The sequence below is a fragment of the Malus domestica genome, chromosome 07 (assembly GCF_042453785.1).
Source record: "Malus domestica chromosome 07, GDT2T_hap1".
Lineage (NCBI taxonomy): Eukaryota > Viridiplantae > Streptophyta > Magnoliopsida > Rosales > Rosaceae > Malus > Malus domestica.
In genome coordinates this window covers 29,828,625-29,846,280 of record NC_091667.1, presented here as the reverse complement: position 1 = coordinate 29,846,280, position 17,656 = coordinate 29,828,625, and the positions used below count along the sequence as shown (strand labels likewise).

General features: G+C 38.2%; 1 protein-coding gene across 1 annotated transcript; it reads left to right on the top strand.

Moving 5' to 3' along the window:
• Positions 1-1,411: 1,411 nt before the first annotated feature.
• On the top strand, positions 1,412-4,871 carry LOC103432947 (probable LRR receptor-like serine/threonine-protein kinase At3g47570). The gene is made up of 2 exons (XM_008371172.4): positions 1,412-4,220; positions 4,338-4,871. The coding sequence occupies exons 1-2, from the start codon at positions 1,520-1,522 to the stop codon at positions 4,751-4,753; spliced, it is 3,117 nt and encodes a 1,038-aa protein (XP_008369394.3). The 5' UTR covers positions 1,412-1,519; the 3' UTR covers positions 4,754-4,871.
• Positions 4,872-17,656: the final 12,785 nt, after the last annotated feature.

Sequence of the window (17,656 nt, the reverse complement as noted above, 5' to 3'; positions counted from 1 at the left end):
TGTGGTTTATGATATTCAATCAATGGAAAATGTGACTTTCACAAGCTCCAAGCCTCTGTCAATTATAGAGATCTCAATATGTATCTAAATATTTTCTTAAGACACCGGTGGAAAAATGCATTTAACGTTTTACGTTCATATGCATAGGTTCGACTTCTAAAAATGTATCCTGCAAAGCTGTGCTTCACAAGTTTACAATGCCTGTCAAATGCACATACATTTGTGTTGTATAATTGTATTCGATAAGGATAATACTATCACTGCACCCTATTTCTTGACACCTTGGCCTTCTTGAGTCTTCGTTGGAGCATTGCAAATCAGTTTTCCGACTCGATATCATGGTGATCAGTAATTCAGCTGGTAATTTTTGGCATAATCCATTTGAAAATTTTATTTGTTTTGTTGTTGGTTATATTTATTTGTCAAAGTAATGATTTTGGTTTTTATGGTGAGGGCTTTATGAGTATGATCATGATCCGTCAAAAGCTAGGAAGCTTGAAGTGGCAATTAGAATTCAAGTATCCTCTCCGCTAAGGATAGCACACTCCTGCGGGAACTAGACATCCCAATACTTTGCAATCTGATTACAAATTATCTATCAAAAGTACATACCGCTATCAATTATATAATGTTTTTAGAATTTTAGTGGCTTTGTTCTATTTTATATATTGACATACAACGTTAAAATCTCGATCATGGTTCATTAAAAAGGATTAGACGTGTTATGAATAAAAAACGCATTCTAACATGGATTTATTTTTACATTATCTACAGAAAAGTTCTCTAGATGGTTACAATGGAGATCAATATTTAGAACACAGCGGACAAGTCTTTAAGCTAATCGTACCGGTAATAGAAACCACATCCTTTGTCTCTCTGCTTACATGCTTTTTAACATGCAGAGATTTAATCTATATTTCAGAATTATTGGTCTTCTTGACGTTCAACTGTAGGGAAATGGTTCTTGAAATTGTATTTCGGAATTAGTGATCTTGATTTGGAACAAAAGGACTAATTTCTTTCCTACATTCCACATGTATGTAAATAGTATCGCTATCATATGTATGTGTGTGTAAATCTTACATGTTCTATATAGTTTTTTGAAACTTACAGTATAAGAGACCTCTGTTTTCTATATTGATATATTTCCTAAATATTTTTGAAGACCCGCGGCAACGCCGGGGAACCTTTTCTAGTCTTACATACTTACGGGCACTTTTTCTAGTCTTACCTACGCTGCATGAACCTTCCAATACGGTAGAAAACTAGCTAGGGGATCTCTACCAGTCTACCTACTTTGCATGAACCTTCCAATACGGTAGAAACTAGCAATTTTGAATTAAGAATTATTGCGAGTGTAAAAGCTATGTTTTGTGTTCCCCAACCCGTCAACCACGGCATGCACGCAGAAACCAGCCGCGCAACCCAATTTGGACGCTAAAACTGACTCCTTTCTTTGTGTCAACTTACGATTACCTAAGGTTAAATATCCAGAGCTTCATTTTGCAGCCTAGCTAAAATGGAGTTCTCAAGTATTCATATTAGCATTTGGTTTATTTTCATGCAACCACTCTTTCTTCTCTTTCTTTTTAGCTCTGCCGCCTCCTCGCGTTTAGCTGGACATGAGGTGGATAGGCTTTCCTTGCTTGCCTTCAAAGCTGAAATCGTGACCGATACCCTGGGCATCCTTGGCTCTTGGAATGAATCCCTCCACTTTTGTCATTGGCCAGGCATCACTTGTGGCCGCAGACACCAGAGGGTTAGAGTGCTTGACCTCCAATCAAGCGGGCTGGCCGGCCACCTATCTCCCCATATTGGAAACTTGAGCTTTCTGAGGGCTTTATACCTCCAGAACAATAGCTTCAGCCACACCATCCCAACAGAAATTGGTCGTTTGTTCCGCTTGGAAAGACTGTTCCTTGGTAACAACTCCTTCAGTGGTCATATTCCATTCAACGTATCACGTTGCTCTAGCCTCCAATACCTTTACTTATATGGCAACAATCTTAGTGGCGAACTTCCAGCGGAAATTGCCTCATTGTCCAAGCTTCAGGTACTTGATTTTGGCAAGAACAATTTTTATGGGATAATCCCACCTTCTTTTGGGAATCTTACTTCTCCTTGGTGGCTATCTGTATTTGGAAATAATCTGCATGGAGGTATTCCAAATAGCCTTGGCCAGTTGAAAAGCTTAATGCATTTTTCATTGGCTTCAAATTATTTGAATGGTACCATCCCTCCCTCCATATACAACCTCTCGTCAATTAAAGTCATTAATATGTATGAAAACAACCTTCATGGAACTCTTCCTCCTGGCTTGGGCCACACTATATTTCCAAACCTCGAAACCTTTCTTTTCCGTACCAACCAATTCACTGGACCAGTACCAGCTTCAATCTCCAATGCCTCAAACCTTTCCCTATTTTCTATCTTAGGCAATAAGTTTACTGGGAAAGTGCCTAGTTTGGCACGCCTGTCAAATTTGAATTGGCTTGAACTTCATGAGAACAATCTTGGAAATAATGAGGAAGGTGACTTGGATTTCGTATCTTCTCTAGTTAATTGCACGAATTTAGAAGGTTTATCTTTCGGCTTCAATAATTTTGGAGGAGTGCTGCCTGAATCTATCAGCAATCTCTCAACAAAGCTCAGGGAAATAGGGTTTCAGGGCAATCAGATACGAGGAAACATTCCCATTGGGGTTGGAAATCTTATCAATGTGGAGAGACTAGCCTTTTCTGCAAATCTATTGGCAGGCACTATACCGAATTCAATAGGTAAACTGAATAAGCTTTATGGCCTATATCTAAATTCGAATGAATTATCAGGTAATGTTCCATCATCTCTAGGAAATCTCACTTCATTAAGCTCATTGTTTCTCTACAAAAACAAGTTAAATGGCAGCATACCACAAAGTCTCGGAGACTGCAGGTCTATGTTAAAATTGGCTCTTTACCACAACAATCTTAGCGGTCCAATTCCAAAACAAGTCATCGGTCTATCATTGCCATATTCGATGGATCTATCCAGCAATCAGCTTACTGGATCCATCTCCATGGAAGTAGGTAACTTACAGCATCTTGTTTTCTTGGATTTTTCTGAAAACAAGTTATCTGGTGAGATTCCACAAAGCTTAGGGAGTTGCACAAGTTTGACGGCTCTGTTTCTAAGCGGGAACTCATTGCAGGGGACAATTCCTAAATCCTTGAGCTCTTTGAGAGGAATTGAAGATTTTGACCTCTCTCGCAACAACTTGTCTGGCATAATTCCCAACTACTTGGGGAGTTTCCCCTTCTTGCAGAATTTGAATCTTTCATTTAACGATTTTGAAGGTGCAGTACCAATCCAAGGAGTTTTTAATAATGCAAGTGCGGTATCTGTTGTGGGAAACACACGGCTTTGTGGAGGTATACCTCATTTAAGATTGCCCAAGTGCATCTCCACACAATCCAAGCGAGGGCTATCTCCTAAGCTGAACTTAATTATCTCAGTTTCGTGTGGGGTTGTTGGCTTGGTCTTGGTGTTGTTACTTGTGCTTCTTTATCGATCAAGAAAAGCTAGAGCACTTAAGTCAACTTCAAGATCATCAGGGGTTTCACTATTGAGACTGTCCTATGGAGATCTCCTCAAAGCAACTGATGGGTTCTCTGCTTCAAATTTGATCGGTGCTGGTAGTTTTGGATCCGTGTACAAGGGAATTATCAATCAGCTTGAAGAAAGATTTGTTGCGGTGAAAGTACTCAATCTTCAAACTTCAAGAGCTTCTAAAAGTTTCTTATCTGAATGTGAAGCCTTGAAAAGCATCAGGCATAGAAATCTTGTCAAGCTACTGACTGCTTGTTCAAGCATTGATTTTCAAGGAAACGATTTTAAAGCCCTGGTGTATCAGTTCATGGTGAATGGAAGCCTAGATGAGTGGCTGCACATTTCAGCTCAAAGAGTAGATCGACTAGCCAATCTGCCAAAGAACCTGAATCTCACTCAAAGAGTTAACATTGCCATTGATGTAGCATGTGCTCTGGATTATTTGCACAACCGCTCCCACATGCCAATAGTTCATTGTGACATAAAGCCCAGCAACATTTTGTTAGCCAGTGACATGACTGCTTGTGTTGGTGATTTCGGTTTAGCAAGGTTCCTTCAGGATGCTTCTTGCCCATCTCCCTTGCATGATAGTAGTTCCAATGTCATAAAAGGCACCATAGGCTATACTCCCCCTGGTAAATTTTCTTTTGTATATATTTTATTTGTGCTTGCAGTATTGTTTTGTATATAGTATGAGTTTTTTGAAGTCACACATAAGAACAAAGTTATGTTTTTGTGCATATAACTTAAAGAGTATGGAATGGGAGGCGAGGTGTCAACATATGGCGACGTGTATAGCTACGGAATATTGTTGTTGGAGATGTTAACTGGCAAGAGGCCAACAGATGACATGTTTAACGGTGGTATGGACCTGCACAATTTTGTTATGATGGCTCTACCAGAACGTGTGGGAGAAATATGTGATCCACTACTTGTTCAAATAGAAGAAAGCAGCATCAGTACTAATCCCAGAAGTAATAGGGGGAATAATGCCCCAAATGATCGAAGAAAAAGGGTTGTGGAGTGCTTGACTTCCATTGCAAGCATAGGAGTTGCTTGTTCTGTAGCAATGCCGAGAGAGCGAAAAGACATGAGCAATGTGGTAGCTGAATTGAGTCTAATAAGGGATGTGCTAACTGGAACTAGGATGCCTAGAGAGTATCCGTGATGACGATCCAAGTAGTGAGTAACAATACCCATGGCACATGCTTGAACTTTGCGTGGTGATCTTCTGAATGATGACGAGGTGGATTTTCCCGTTTTGCAATTTCATTTTGTATGTTTTGTAAATGATCTTAATTTATAAGATCATCTTTATGTTTGCTTAGAAATTTGGAATTTGTCAATTTAAGTTTGGTTCATGTTCTTATAATTAAACATTTTTAAGGTTGGAATTTGTCAACTTAACTTTGGTGTGTGTGGAGCCCGCAAAAATGAACATTAAGTGCACCTCTTGCATTGTTAATAAATTTGGACTGGTTTGGTATTGCTCTGCTTTGAAAAAAAAGCTGCTTTTGCTATGCTGTGAGAATAAATGGCTGTGAAATAAAGCTGTAGAGTGTTTGGTAAACTTTTTTGTAAAAGTGTTTTTGAAAAAAAAAAAATACTATAGTGTTTGATAAACTTTTATGTAAAACAGATGTGAAAAAGTCGGTTTTTCAAAGCTGGGTTTTGCAGCTTCTTGTTTATCGGCTTTTTTTTCACCCAAAACTGTGAAAAAAAGCTGAAGCTGAATGTTTAGCAAACACAAAAAAGCTCCCAATTATTTTTGATACCAAATTTTTTTAGAAGCACCTCAGTACCAAACCAAGCCTTACTCAAATTGTTTATTTGGTGGTTTTGGTAGCCCAAGTATCAGGCCGGGTAGAAATCTTATTTTCGGGAGTTTGTTTAGGACGTGGTTGGTATCGTATTTAAATTGTTTTTAAATTTTAATAATTAAAAAGAAAAAAAAAACCTATAGCAACTTCCTATGAATTTGAAAATTACTACTAAATTTAATTAGACAAAAAAAACGTCAATATTAGTTAAAATTTTATTTATACATCATCATTTACACAAAAAACAAACAACTTGGAGATACTATTTTAATGTTTCAACCATGCAAAGTTGAATTTAAATTAAAAGACGTATACCAAAGCTTCAACCAAAAGAAATCTAAGAGTAGCACTACCATCCATTATCCATATGAAAAACGAATTTTCCATGTTTGGAAATTCATACTAGTACTACACACATTCACATTACACAGAAAAATATATATTACAAGTTTAAAAACTGTAGGTGTAGTCTCTGAGCTGAACAGGGTTCCATCTTGTAAGTTCAAAATTTTGTTATTACACATGCAACTCCACGTGGCATCCCTTGGGCTTAGATTGTCTGCCTTTTCTATTCCATACCCCCTTCTGTATTTTGTGGTTATAGTTAAGTCACGTCAACATTTTATATTCTTATTACTTTTTGTTTTATTATTTTTATAAAAAAATTAATAAAAAATATTGACGTGACTACAGAACATAAAAGAGCATGAAAAAGGTATGGAATGATAGGGCAGACAATCCAAGTCCCCCTCCTAATCCCTCGGTCTTTGTAAGTTTAAAAGAATAGCAGTAACCAAAATTTATCATAAAACATTTAAAAATTGTGGCCAAGTAAGGTAAAGAAGGTAAACATTAACTTCTACACATCAAAATCTGACCAGATAGATACACACACCCCAAAATTTAATCACCAATCGATGTCGTTAAATTCAAATATTTATTACAATGCACAGAAAAATATATATTCAAATATATATTACCAATCAATTTAGATTTAATCATCAATCAAATGCACAGAAATTTAATCACCCATCCAAACGGCAAAATCCAGTGAACCCCCAATTCCAATGAATTTACAAATCCAATTAAATTTACACTACATCAAAACGACAAAATCCGACAACAAATCCAAAAGCTTCGGCATAATCTTACAATTCCAGTGAAACCCCAATTCCAATCCCATTTTGAACCTAAAAATTAAAACCTTAATTTTATAAAATGCAAATACATTCAAGAGACTGACTTACCATTTATGATTGGAGTGGGCCACTAGGCAGGAGATGAGTCTGATGCGACCGACTGGTTTTTTTTAGGGTTTGGAACTTTCGGCTTTGAGACAGAGAAGTGAGAAGACGATGGTGGTGGTGGAGATTGGGAGAGAACGATGGCGAGAGAGATTGGGTGAGAACGATAGTTGGTGAGAGAGATTGGAGAGGAGGTTGAGTGGTGGACGGCAGCTCTGCTAGTCTGTGACTGGGAAATTGGAGAAAGGTGAGAGAGAATGAGAGATGAGTGAGTTGTCTGAGCGAGAGAGATCCAGTGGTGCGGAGTGGGGCGAGAGTTGAGGGATGATGCGGGGGTCTATTAGAGCAACTCCACCATTAGAGCCATCCAATCAATCCACTATTTAATCTACTTTGTGAATAGTAATTGTCTTTTGCATCTTCATTATTTTACTTAAATAATTCTGACAATAGGTAATAAAATATTATTAATTTTTTTTACAAAATAATACTACATAAATTTATTTGTAATTTTAGATAAGATATTTTAAATCGTTCTTATTGCGCAACGTGTCATTTATCCAAAACGACTATTATTGGTCATAGATTTCGATAAGATTTTTATCCAATGTCATCGTGCCACGTGTCATTATCTTTTTAGAATCTTTGAGGATAGATTTCGATCAGATTTTAAACCGTTCTCGTTGCCCCATGTGTTATTATAGAAAAGTAGAAACATTTTTTTTTTAATTTTCAGATATTTTTTCGGATTTTTTACAATGTTAAAATTTTTTTATTCAAATAATTAATCTCTGCCGTTGGATTTAAAAAAAAATTGAATTCCAACACTCCAGATTATGCCACGTGTCACAACGATAACTTTTCTTAATTTTAAAACTATTTTTTTTAATTTATAAAGCATATTAATATCGACCGTTGATCTCAGATCGAACGGTTGATATTAAATAAGATTTTTTTTATTTTTTTTACCGTTGAGATCCAACGGTCCAAATTAAAGAGCCGTTGAGATCGAACGGACAGTGGGAAGCCACGTGGCTTCCCAACGGTAACTTTTCTGTCTGAAAAGTCGGTTGACTTTTTTGAAAAATGGTCGAGAAACACGCCCCCACGCACGAGTGGGGTGCATGCACCTGACAGAAAAAAATAAAAAAAGGGTCATACGCCAGCGCTAGCGTCACACCCACTTGGGCTCTCGGGTTGTCAACTCTTCACAGTCCCGGAGCTCGAGCATCACCTCCGCTCGGGCTCTTTCAACGCTGGAGCAAGTTCACAGGGCCTCAGGCTCTTTCATCTCCCCTGTCCCCCGAGCAATGTCCATGGGTGGATTTGCTCTTAGGTGTGACCGAGTCCTTCTGAACTTGGATAAGCAACAATGGAAACAAGACGATTTTAATTGAAAAATTGGCTCGGTTTGGTTCAGTTCGATACCAAATTTAGAATTGAAACCAAACCAAATAATCAAGTAACTGAACAGAACTTGTACCATACCTAGGTGAGTTGAAAAACAACCGAACCAATTGATTTTTTGTTGTTTGGTTTGGGCACAGTTTGGCTTTTCATGACTACATTCCCGGCCCTATTAGAAATAGAGAGCTAAAGAGAAAGAATGGGACTTAGAGGAAGAGAGAAAGTGGTGGGGTTTTGAGTTTAAAAACTCTAAAACTCATTTTTGTTGAAAATACTGGTGAGAAGTGAATGCCCATACAGATCTTGGAAGATTATTCAAAGTGTGTGCAAGATGATATTCAACAATGGCATTGTTATTGTCAATGTTCATGAATGTTGACATAGACTATGGAAAAAAAATGCGTGTTTGTCAAAAGATGCGATGTAAATTTTCAAATTGTAAGAAATTATGTGTATGGAGCCGCTCTATAAATAGAGTGCTCCAACTACAACAAACAACACACGAAAAACATACAGACAGAATCACGGAAGAGAAAAAGAGAGGAAGAGGAGAATCATGGAAGAGAAAAAGAGAGGAAGAGGAAAGGAGAAAAGAGAGAGTTATCTTTGTACCTTATTATTTCAGATTACAATGAAAGCATCACTGCTGCCCCGATGATGTACTCCAGTCACATTGACTGTAGAGGAACCTCGTAAATTGTGTCTTGTTTATTTATTCCACTGCACCCACCATCAATTTTACAACACGTTATCAGCACAAGAAGCTCTCATGTCAGTGGAAGGCACAATGCCATAAATCCAGTGAAGCATTACCTACCTCCCACCTCTGCTAGCCAAAAATCTCACAGAATAAAAGGTATGTCCATTTTCTGTATCTCCCACCGCGCCAGAAGCGCCCCGCTGAATTCTGGTGAGAATTGAAATTTACCTGAAGTCGTCACGAGATAAGAAAACTCGTACCTGACAACTGGTTTCCAGAGATCCAGAAGAATCTCATCAGACTTGGAAACCCAGATCGCGTCGTTTTCGACGGATCTCGAGATCTCCCATGAATACTCAGTTGTCTGAGATCGTGATGGCAAGAATGAATCCACACAGGCCTCCCTCTCTTGTGCCTCCATCAACCCCGTTGTCATCTATGTCTTTGTATGGAGGTTCTTGCTTTGTGATGCCATGTTCTCTGGGCCATGCAAGAACAACGCCAGTCTTTGGTAGAGACAGACAAAGAAAGAAAAAAGGGGAAGTTTATGGAATATGCATGAGACCATCTGAAAAAGTCAACAGTGCACATCACCATTTGAAAAAGAAAGAAACAAAAAGGTTTTGGTGCCTGGTGCATCTGCACCATTTAGATAATAAAATATAAAGGGTGAAGACTTTTTGGATGGTGTCGTACCATCTGAAAAGAAAGAAAAAAAAATATATATTTATTTATGTGAATTGGTGTTGGTTTAAAATCCTTTCACAAGATCTATTTACTTTAAAGCAATTTATTTATCATGGACGGTTTTACCGCCTACTGCTTTAAGTTTTGATTTATGTGAATGGTGCTGAATTAAAGCCCTTATCACAAGCTTTATTTACTTAAATGCAATTTATTTACTATGGCTGGAATTACCGCCTGTTGCTTTAATTTATTTATTGTACTTATCTTTTGTTACGATGAGTATAACAAGGACCCAGAGTTCCTTGATTAGATCAGAACCTACAGTTTCTTGATCTTCATCATATAAAATGATTGGACCCGAAGTTCCATCATACAAAAAGATCGAGTATGAAGTTCCTTGATGAGTACCTTAAGTTTAAAGTGCCACAATGCCTCAACTTAATTGTAATAAAGGTCATAAAAGTCTCAGTCCATAGACTATTTAATAAGGACCAGAAGTTCCTTATGTCCATACTTAAAATGGTTTAGCAGAAGCATTTATTAAGCGGATGAAATTGATTACCCGCGCTATGCTCATGAAAATGAAATTACCAGTTTTCTACATGGGGAAATGTCATTTTACATGACGCATTATTAAGTTCAGTTGAGACCAGTTTCCAACCATCAATATTTCTCAGTACAACTCGTGTTTAGGCATTAGCCAAACATTATACATTTACGAGTTTTTGGTTGTGTTATCTATGTACCTATTGCACTGCCACAACGTACTAAAATGGACATTGATGTTGAACATCATCTATCATTCAATATTTAGAACCCTTGACTGGGGATATGTTTATCGCGTGGTTTGCAGACTGTCATTTTGATAAGACAATTTTCCCGCCGTTAGGGGGAGAAAATATCCTTCCAAAAGAACGATGAGAAAATATCATTCCAGAAGAATGACGAGAAATAATCATTCCAGAAGAACGAAGAGAATTTGTCTTATTTTGATTCACGAAGCAATCAATGAGAAAATGAAGTAAGAATAATTGAATGATGCAATGATGTGTCAATCAAATGCCAGATGCATTTAATGATGCAACAAAAGTGATGAAATCACATATACTTGTTGCAAATGTGCCTACAAGAATTGATATCCCTGTTTGGACAAAATAATGAGGCAGTAAATGAGTTATCTGTTGCACGCTTGAAGCGTGACAAACCCTTAGACTAAAAAAGGTTCAGTCCTTCAAAAGAAGAAGAATATTACATTACTGAACTATTGCATTTCCGAAGCATAACTGTTGCATGCCAGAAGCATGACAATTGCCGCATGGATACACATCCCAGAAAGGACAATCTGCGGACATGGGAATGTTGATGTCTCATGCATGAAGCATGATAAACGTATAGGTTCCAATGACTCAACTCCCGGAAGTGGAGATTAAGATCCAAGCTCTATAACGCTCAAGAAGAGGTTGTGATCCGCATTCTCTAAATTACGACTATCCTGGAAGAGATAGTGTAATGCCCTTGAAAAGACAATGGATATCCAAAGAAATAAAAAGCTTTTATGCATGCACATGCACATGAGAATATGGGATCACGGATTGATGATAACCAATGGTAATTTTGGTTTTTTACAAGTAGCTACTAAAATCATCAATGAGCTGTGTTGATATTGAGTCTCGTTCTTTTCAACGAAAAACAAAGATGGAGAAAGGCAATTCCATTACAATTTTGTAAGAACGTGGGAAAATGGACCTATATATTTGAATGTAATACAAATAGCCAAAAGATGTTGAACCCAGAAGGTTACATTGGGCATTTGTAATACAGTGAATTACACTCACATGATATGACACAAGGTTACTAATTGAAACCTGAAATTATACTGTTGTAAATGAGTTCATTTGAATGGAGAATTATATACGAAGGGTTGTGAGTCGCCCACATCGTATCTCCATAAGTAAATCCCTCAATTATACATGGGAGCAAATTGCTCTATATAAATTCCAAAGGAAAATGTGTTATGAAGTGCAGAAAATCCTTGAAGGATTCAAATTGCTTGAAGTAAGCCCCCGAAGGGGAAAGCATAAATTATGTACTCAATACCAATGGATGGTGTAATTGCCTTAGTGAGTACTATCATTATGATATTGTTGCAACATACTAAAATCTCTTGCAAGAATCGATGACATTAAATTAGAACTCCTGAAGAGTTGATGATGTTAAATTGGAACTCCTGAAGAGTCGAGAAAGATTATAAAGTGTTAAGGGAAATATTGTCTCGAACTATAGATCGAACAATATGCCAACACGAATATTATCTATGATGTTTATGATATTAAAAAACCATATGGATTGAAGATTATGAGTTGAATACTCAAATGATGTAGACACTAAGAAAGATCATTTATCTTCGTGAGGGTAAAGATAAATTGATATTTGGTCAAGAAGTATCACATCTTGGTGAAGTATATGCTTTATTGTATTTGACACAATACATTGAATGAAATAAAGCTTATCTATTGATATATCCGAGAAATTACAGACATGTACATACACATGAAAACATAAGGGAGCCTTCATAAAAGTTGCTCATGTGAAGCCTCAGTACTCGGAAGTACCCCAGAAAGGGGAGGCACCAGAGGTTGATTATTTGAAACCTCAGTATTTGGTGAAACTCCAGATGGTTGAGACAATGGGTGTCTTTGGAATAAAGACTTGAACCCTTGATTGTCATTTTGAGTCCGACCTTCGGATTCCAGTAGCTGGTCGAGCTTTCTGTTCATGCTCGTTGAATAATTATTTGCAAGCATATGTAATACTCTATTCTCGTGCTTGAGCCCTCTAATCTCTTGTTTAAGACTTGCCACCTCAGCCATCAATGATTCAACTTGTCGAGTTCGAGCAAGTACGCGTTGGCCCATATTAGAGACAGAACTCGCACATTGAATACTGAGAGCCAAAGAGTCTTGAACAGCAGCCTCATCAGATCGGTTTAAAAGGATTCTGTTATCCTTGGGAGTGAGAAGATTCCTAGCTACCACTGTAGCGGTTAGGTCATTCTTCATCACAGAATCCCTAACCGTAAGAGGACCATTTGAAGATAAGAAAGACTGGCGCCATATATTATCCTGATGATGCTCGCCTGTATTAGTCCTAAGACTCAAATATAAGCAAATGTTAGATGGGAAAACCATTTTCAGAAATTGATGAAAGAAAAAGTTTGGATATAGTGAAATCTCAAAAATACAGCAGAGATAATTTTCACAAGTGGGAAATCTTCAAAGTGTGCAAATTTGAATACAATCAATACCTCTATAAAAGAAGAGGAAACAGAGCCACTTGTTCAGAGATCGAAGATGCACAGCTCTCTGAATTTCAAAAGCCAGATTTTCCTGAATAAAATTTTTCAGACGCAATCTCAGCTTTTGGATATCACGTATAACTTTGTCAAAGATCTCTGATAAAGTTGAAAACGCGTGAACTTCACTATTCCAACTACAACACTGTTGCCGACAAGCGTGGATGACAAAGTCACATCCACACCACTACCTGCTATTGGGGAAATCCCTATAGATGTCAATTTTCATCCTCCATGGCAAGGCACACATCCAAAACTCCTAACTCTCTCTCATTGCCGAAGATGCATCTGCAATCAAACCTCTCAACATACTCAGTTTTCTTTCTCTCAGAGAATACCTCTTCAAAACAAGTCATACCAGAGCAAGAGTATCACATATCATTAGGGACGAGAGCAAGAGTATCTCATATCATGCAATCTCCCTGTCCTTTCCTTTGTCCTTGTTCTTACTTGCAAAGACAAGGATAAAGAAAGCAATATGTCGGAACCTCCACTCAAACTCCCGGTAAGGAACTGACTGCCTGGAACCTTTCCTGATTGCTTACCTAACTCTCGAGTAGTCATCTTCAACTGTTGTTGGAGTTGGGTCTCTAGTCACCAAGAAGTGATGAACCATCCAAATGCAAGGGTTGCATTCCATTCCTACATCAGAGGGCAAATACTGCAGGAGAAGATGCCACACATGCATGGGGGAAAAGCAGGGAAAATACTACTTAAGCAAGGGGAGCAAGTAAGGAAAGTGGAAATGATACATTGAAGCATGTGGAGACAAGCGCAACAAACGCATGTTGACTCATCCCTGACAAAACCGAAGATCACTTGTCACATGAAGCTCTTCATGGTCCAATTTCATTCAAGATCAAGCCTCGAAGGTCCTTGAAGAAATCACAAGTCCGATTCAAGATCAAGTGTTCACCACCATTGAATCAAATTCCGCTTCAGATGAAAGGAGTAAATTCAGATATTTGGATCAAGTCTAGCAGAAGGTCCTCTAGCCCAGTTCAAGAACAAGCCTGTGGAAAGTTAACAACAAGTAAAGCACCTCTTTCGGCAACTCTTCTTACTAAGAGACTCAAGTAGAATGATCAACGATCAACTTAAATGATTTGAAAATAGGGGGAGATACTCATCAGGGGGAGCATCCAAAACAGATCAAGGTTTTAACGAGGTAACTGATGTTGATATATGGGCATCCAATGGGGAGTGTTGAAAATACTAGTGAAAAGTGAATGCCCATACAGATCTTGGAAGATTATTCAAAGTGTGTGCAAGATGATATTCAACAATGGCATTGTTATTGTCAATGTTCATGAATGTTGACATAGACTATGGAAACAAAATGCGTGTTTGTCAAAAGATGCGATGTAAATTTTCAAATTGTAAGAAATTGTGTGTATGGAGCCGCTCTATAAATAGAGTGCTCCAACTACAACAAACAACACACGAAAAACATACAGACAGAATCACGGAAGAGAAAAAGAGAGGAAGAGGAGAGGAGAAAAGAGAGAGTTATCTTTGTACTTTTATTATTTCAGATTACAATGAAAGCATCACTGCTGCTCCGAGGATGTACTCCAGTCACACCGACTGTAGATGAACCTCGTAAATTTTGTGTCTTGTTTATTTATTCCACTGCACCCACCATCAATTTTACAACAATTTTTGTGTTTTCTAGAAGTAGGCTATTTTTAACTTAGTTTTTGGGTTTCAAAATCACTCGAAATGTTTCTTGCTAAAAGCACAAGTTATGTGTTTCTTACTGAAAGCACTTCAAATGCTTTTTCGGAATTAACTTGCATTTTTATTAGGGTAAATTACACTTTCATACCTCACGTTTGGACTCTATTTCAAGTCCTTACAACATCTTTAAAACATTTTACTTTCATACCTTAAGTACTATTTTATTTCAAAATAAAACATCCGTTACATTTTTCATCCATTGATTCTTTAAATGCTGATGTGGCTGCCACATATATGACACGTGGTTGCCAAATGTCTGTCACGTGGCAAAAAAAAATTTTTAAATTTTTTTTATAAAAAACCTGAATTTTTACACATTAAAAAAAAAAAACCCCTAGCAACCACATTTGCAATCTACAAGAAGAAGAAGAAGCATCTGCAGCAAGAAGAGGGAAAAAAATAAAAAAAATTGAGCCTGACCCGCATTTGTAGCAAGAAGAAGAAGAGGAAGAGGAGGGAGAAGAAGAAGAAGTAGGAAGAGGGAAAAAAAAATGAGCGCGACCCGCATCTGCAGCAGGAAGAGGGAAAAAAAATAAAAAAAATGAGCCCGACCCGCATCTGCAGCAGGAAGAAGAAGAGGAAGAGGAGGGAGAAGAAGAAGTAGGAAGAGGAAAAAAAAAATTGAGCGCGACCCGCATCTGCAGCAGGAAGAAGAAGAGGAAGAGGAGGGAGAAGAAGAAGCAGGAAGAGGGAAAAAAAATTGAGCGCGAACCGCATCTGCAGCAGGAAGAAGAAGAGGAAGAAGAAGAAGAAGAAGCATCTGCAGCAGGAAGAGGGAAAAAAATATGAGCGCGACCCGCATTTGCAGCAGGAAGAAGAAGGGGAAGATGAGGGAGAAAAAGAAGAAGAAGAAGAAGAAGAAGAAGAAGAAGAAGCAGGAAGAGGGAAAAAAAAAACAATTGAGCGCGACTCGCATCTGCAGCAGGAAGAAAAAGAGGAAGGAGGGAGGAAGAAAAGAAAAAAAAAACCAACCCCCATGACCCTCCTCCCGTCCCCCTCTCCCCCTCGCCGGAGACCCAGCTCCCCCCTCTCCCCGCGCAACCCTCCTCCCTCCGCGATCTGGTGATTTTTAGTGTGGGTGAGTTTTGAAAATATTTTGAGTTTGAGATGATTTTTGGACTAATTTTGTGGTAGATCCACCTAATCTTGGCTGGGATTTTCGGGGGTGGTTGATGGGGGATTTTTAGGAGGGGTGGCTTGGGTGGGATTTTGGGATTTTTTTCTTTCTTTCTTCCTCCCTCTTCCTCTTCTTCTTCTTGCAGATGTGGGTCGCTGGGGTTTCATTTTTTTTTTTGTAAAAATTCAGGTTTTTTTTTTTTAAAATTTAATTTTTTTTTTGCCATGTTGCAGACATTTAGCAGTCACGTGGCATATATGTGATAGCCACGTCAACATTTAACGGATTAATGGATGGAAAATGTAACAGAGATATTATTTTGAAATAAAATAGTACTTAAGGTATGAAAATGAAATGTTTTAAAGATGTTGTAAGGAATTGAAATAGAGCCCAAATCTGAGGTATGAGAGTGTAATTTACCCTTTTTATTAATTAAGGTTTGGTTCCACAAAAACATTTTATTTAAAAGCGTCATTCAATTGTTGGAAAGCACTTGCCAAACGAACCCAAAAGTTAGATTCAAATAAAGCACTAAACATGCCCTTAGGTTCTCAGAATTTTTTTCTAGTGGTATGGGAAGATTTTGGGGTCGATGTGAGAGGGCTAGATTAGTCTCTGCCAGATTTATGTGTAAGAAATATGAATAAAGATTTAGAGATGGAATATTATGCCCGATGGCGCGCATGAACCTCGTCGGGAGCTTAATTTCCCATCCGTGCAAAAGTAGGAGACCCTTGTTAATTAATGCCGAGAGAGAAAGCAACCAGACGGACGTCAGCACTGGTGTGCAGGTGGACTATGTTCTCCAGGGATGTACTAGTTGGCACCCAGATGGCGAACACAAGTGAAATGAATCCATTCGTGAGGAAGTGCATACAGCATACTTCCAGTTCTGGAGATTGGTCTCGCATGCTCGGAAGAAACATCAGGGATCTGCATTCATATACAAATTTATTCCTCCACCTCCCTGGTGTAAATGTATCACTTTGTCAAAAAAATAATCCAGGAAAAATTAATTGTTTGTGAGACTAAAAAGGGTGTGTATCCCTATTAAAAATATCAACAATAACATCATCGTTATTTAAGATTTATTTGTTATGAATGTAATGAGACAACATAGAGTCATAGACGAGACAATCTAGTCAACCACATGTTAACATATCGGGAAGACAGTGATCGCGGATAGTTCTATTTGAATGCGTGTTTGTACTTTGATGTTGGTGGCCCTTTTTTTTCTTGATTTTAGGTTGAAAACCCGAGCAAATTTTTTTTCAGGGGTCACTCATTTAAACCTTCTGTTGATGCACAAAATCAGCGAGGATTTTGGTACAACAGAAAGTGTCAGGTTTGTGACCTTCGCTTGGTTGCTTCGATCACTAGTGAAGATAAGTACGTAAATGAATAGGGACAGGAAAGCAAACACAAGATGTACGTGGTTCACCCAGATCGGCTACGTCCACGGAGTAGAGGAGTTCTCATTAATTGTGAAGGGTTTACACAAATACATAGGTTCAAGCTCTCATTTTGTGAGTTCTAGTGAATAGTTTAGTACAAAATGACATTAGAGATTATTGTGGGAGAATGATCCCTATTTATAGAGGAGAGTTTCTAGTTTTGTTCTAACATCGACACGTGTCGTGTTGTGATTGGCTTCTGATGTTGACACGTGTCGAGCTATGATTGGCTTCTGATGTCGACACGTGTCGCATTGTGATTGGCCTCCTGGTTGAAGGGAAGCTCTTCTAGGTCCTTGACGGTATAACGTTGACCGGTGCTCAGTAGTTTCGGGATTGGTCAAGTATGGTACAAACAATGCTCCCCTAAGTTCCCGAGTGAGGGAAGCTCCTCGGTTGGGGACTTGTAAGATCCAAGCCATTGAGTAATCACGAAACTTCTAAGTACTGAAGTGTGGTATCATTTTCACGTGTCTTATCTGTCTCATATGTAGATGTGACATCTTCTCTGGAAGTACTTTTCCTCCATCCATGGGTGGTATCTTTAACC

Excerpts from the sequence above, each read along its gene's own strand:
- LOC103432947 (XM_008371172.4), top strand. The coding sequence starts at position 1,520 with ATGGAGTTCTCAAGTATTCATATTAGCATTTGGTTTATTTTCATGCAA. Across the intron at positions 4,221-4,337 it reads CATAGGCTATACTCCCCCTG|AGTATGGAATGGGAGGCGAG; the intron begins GTAAATTTTCTT and ends TATAACTTAAAG.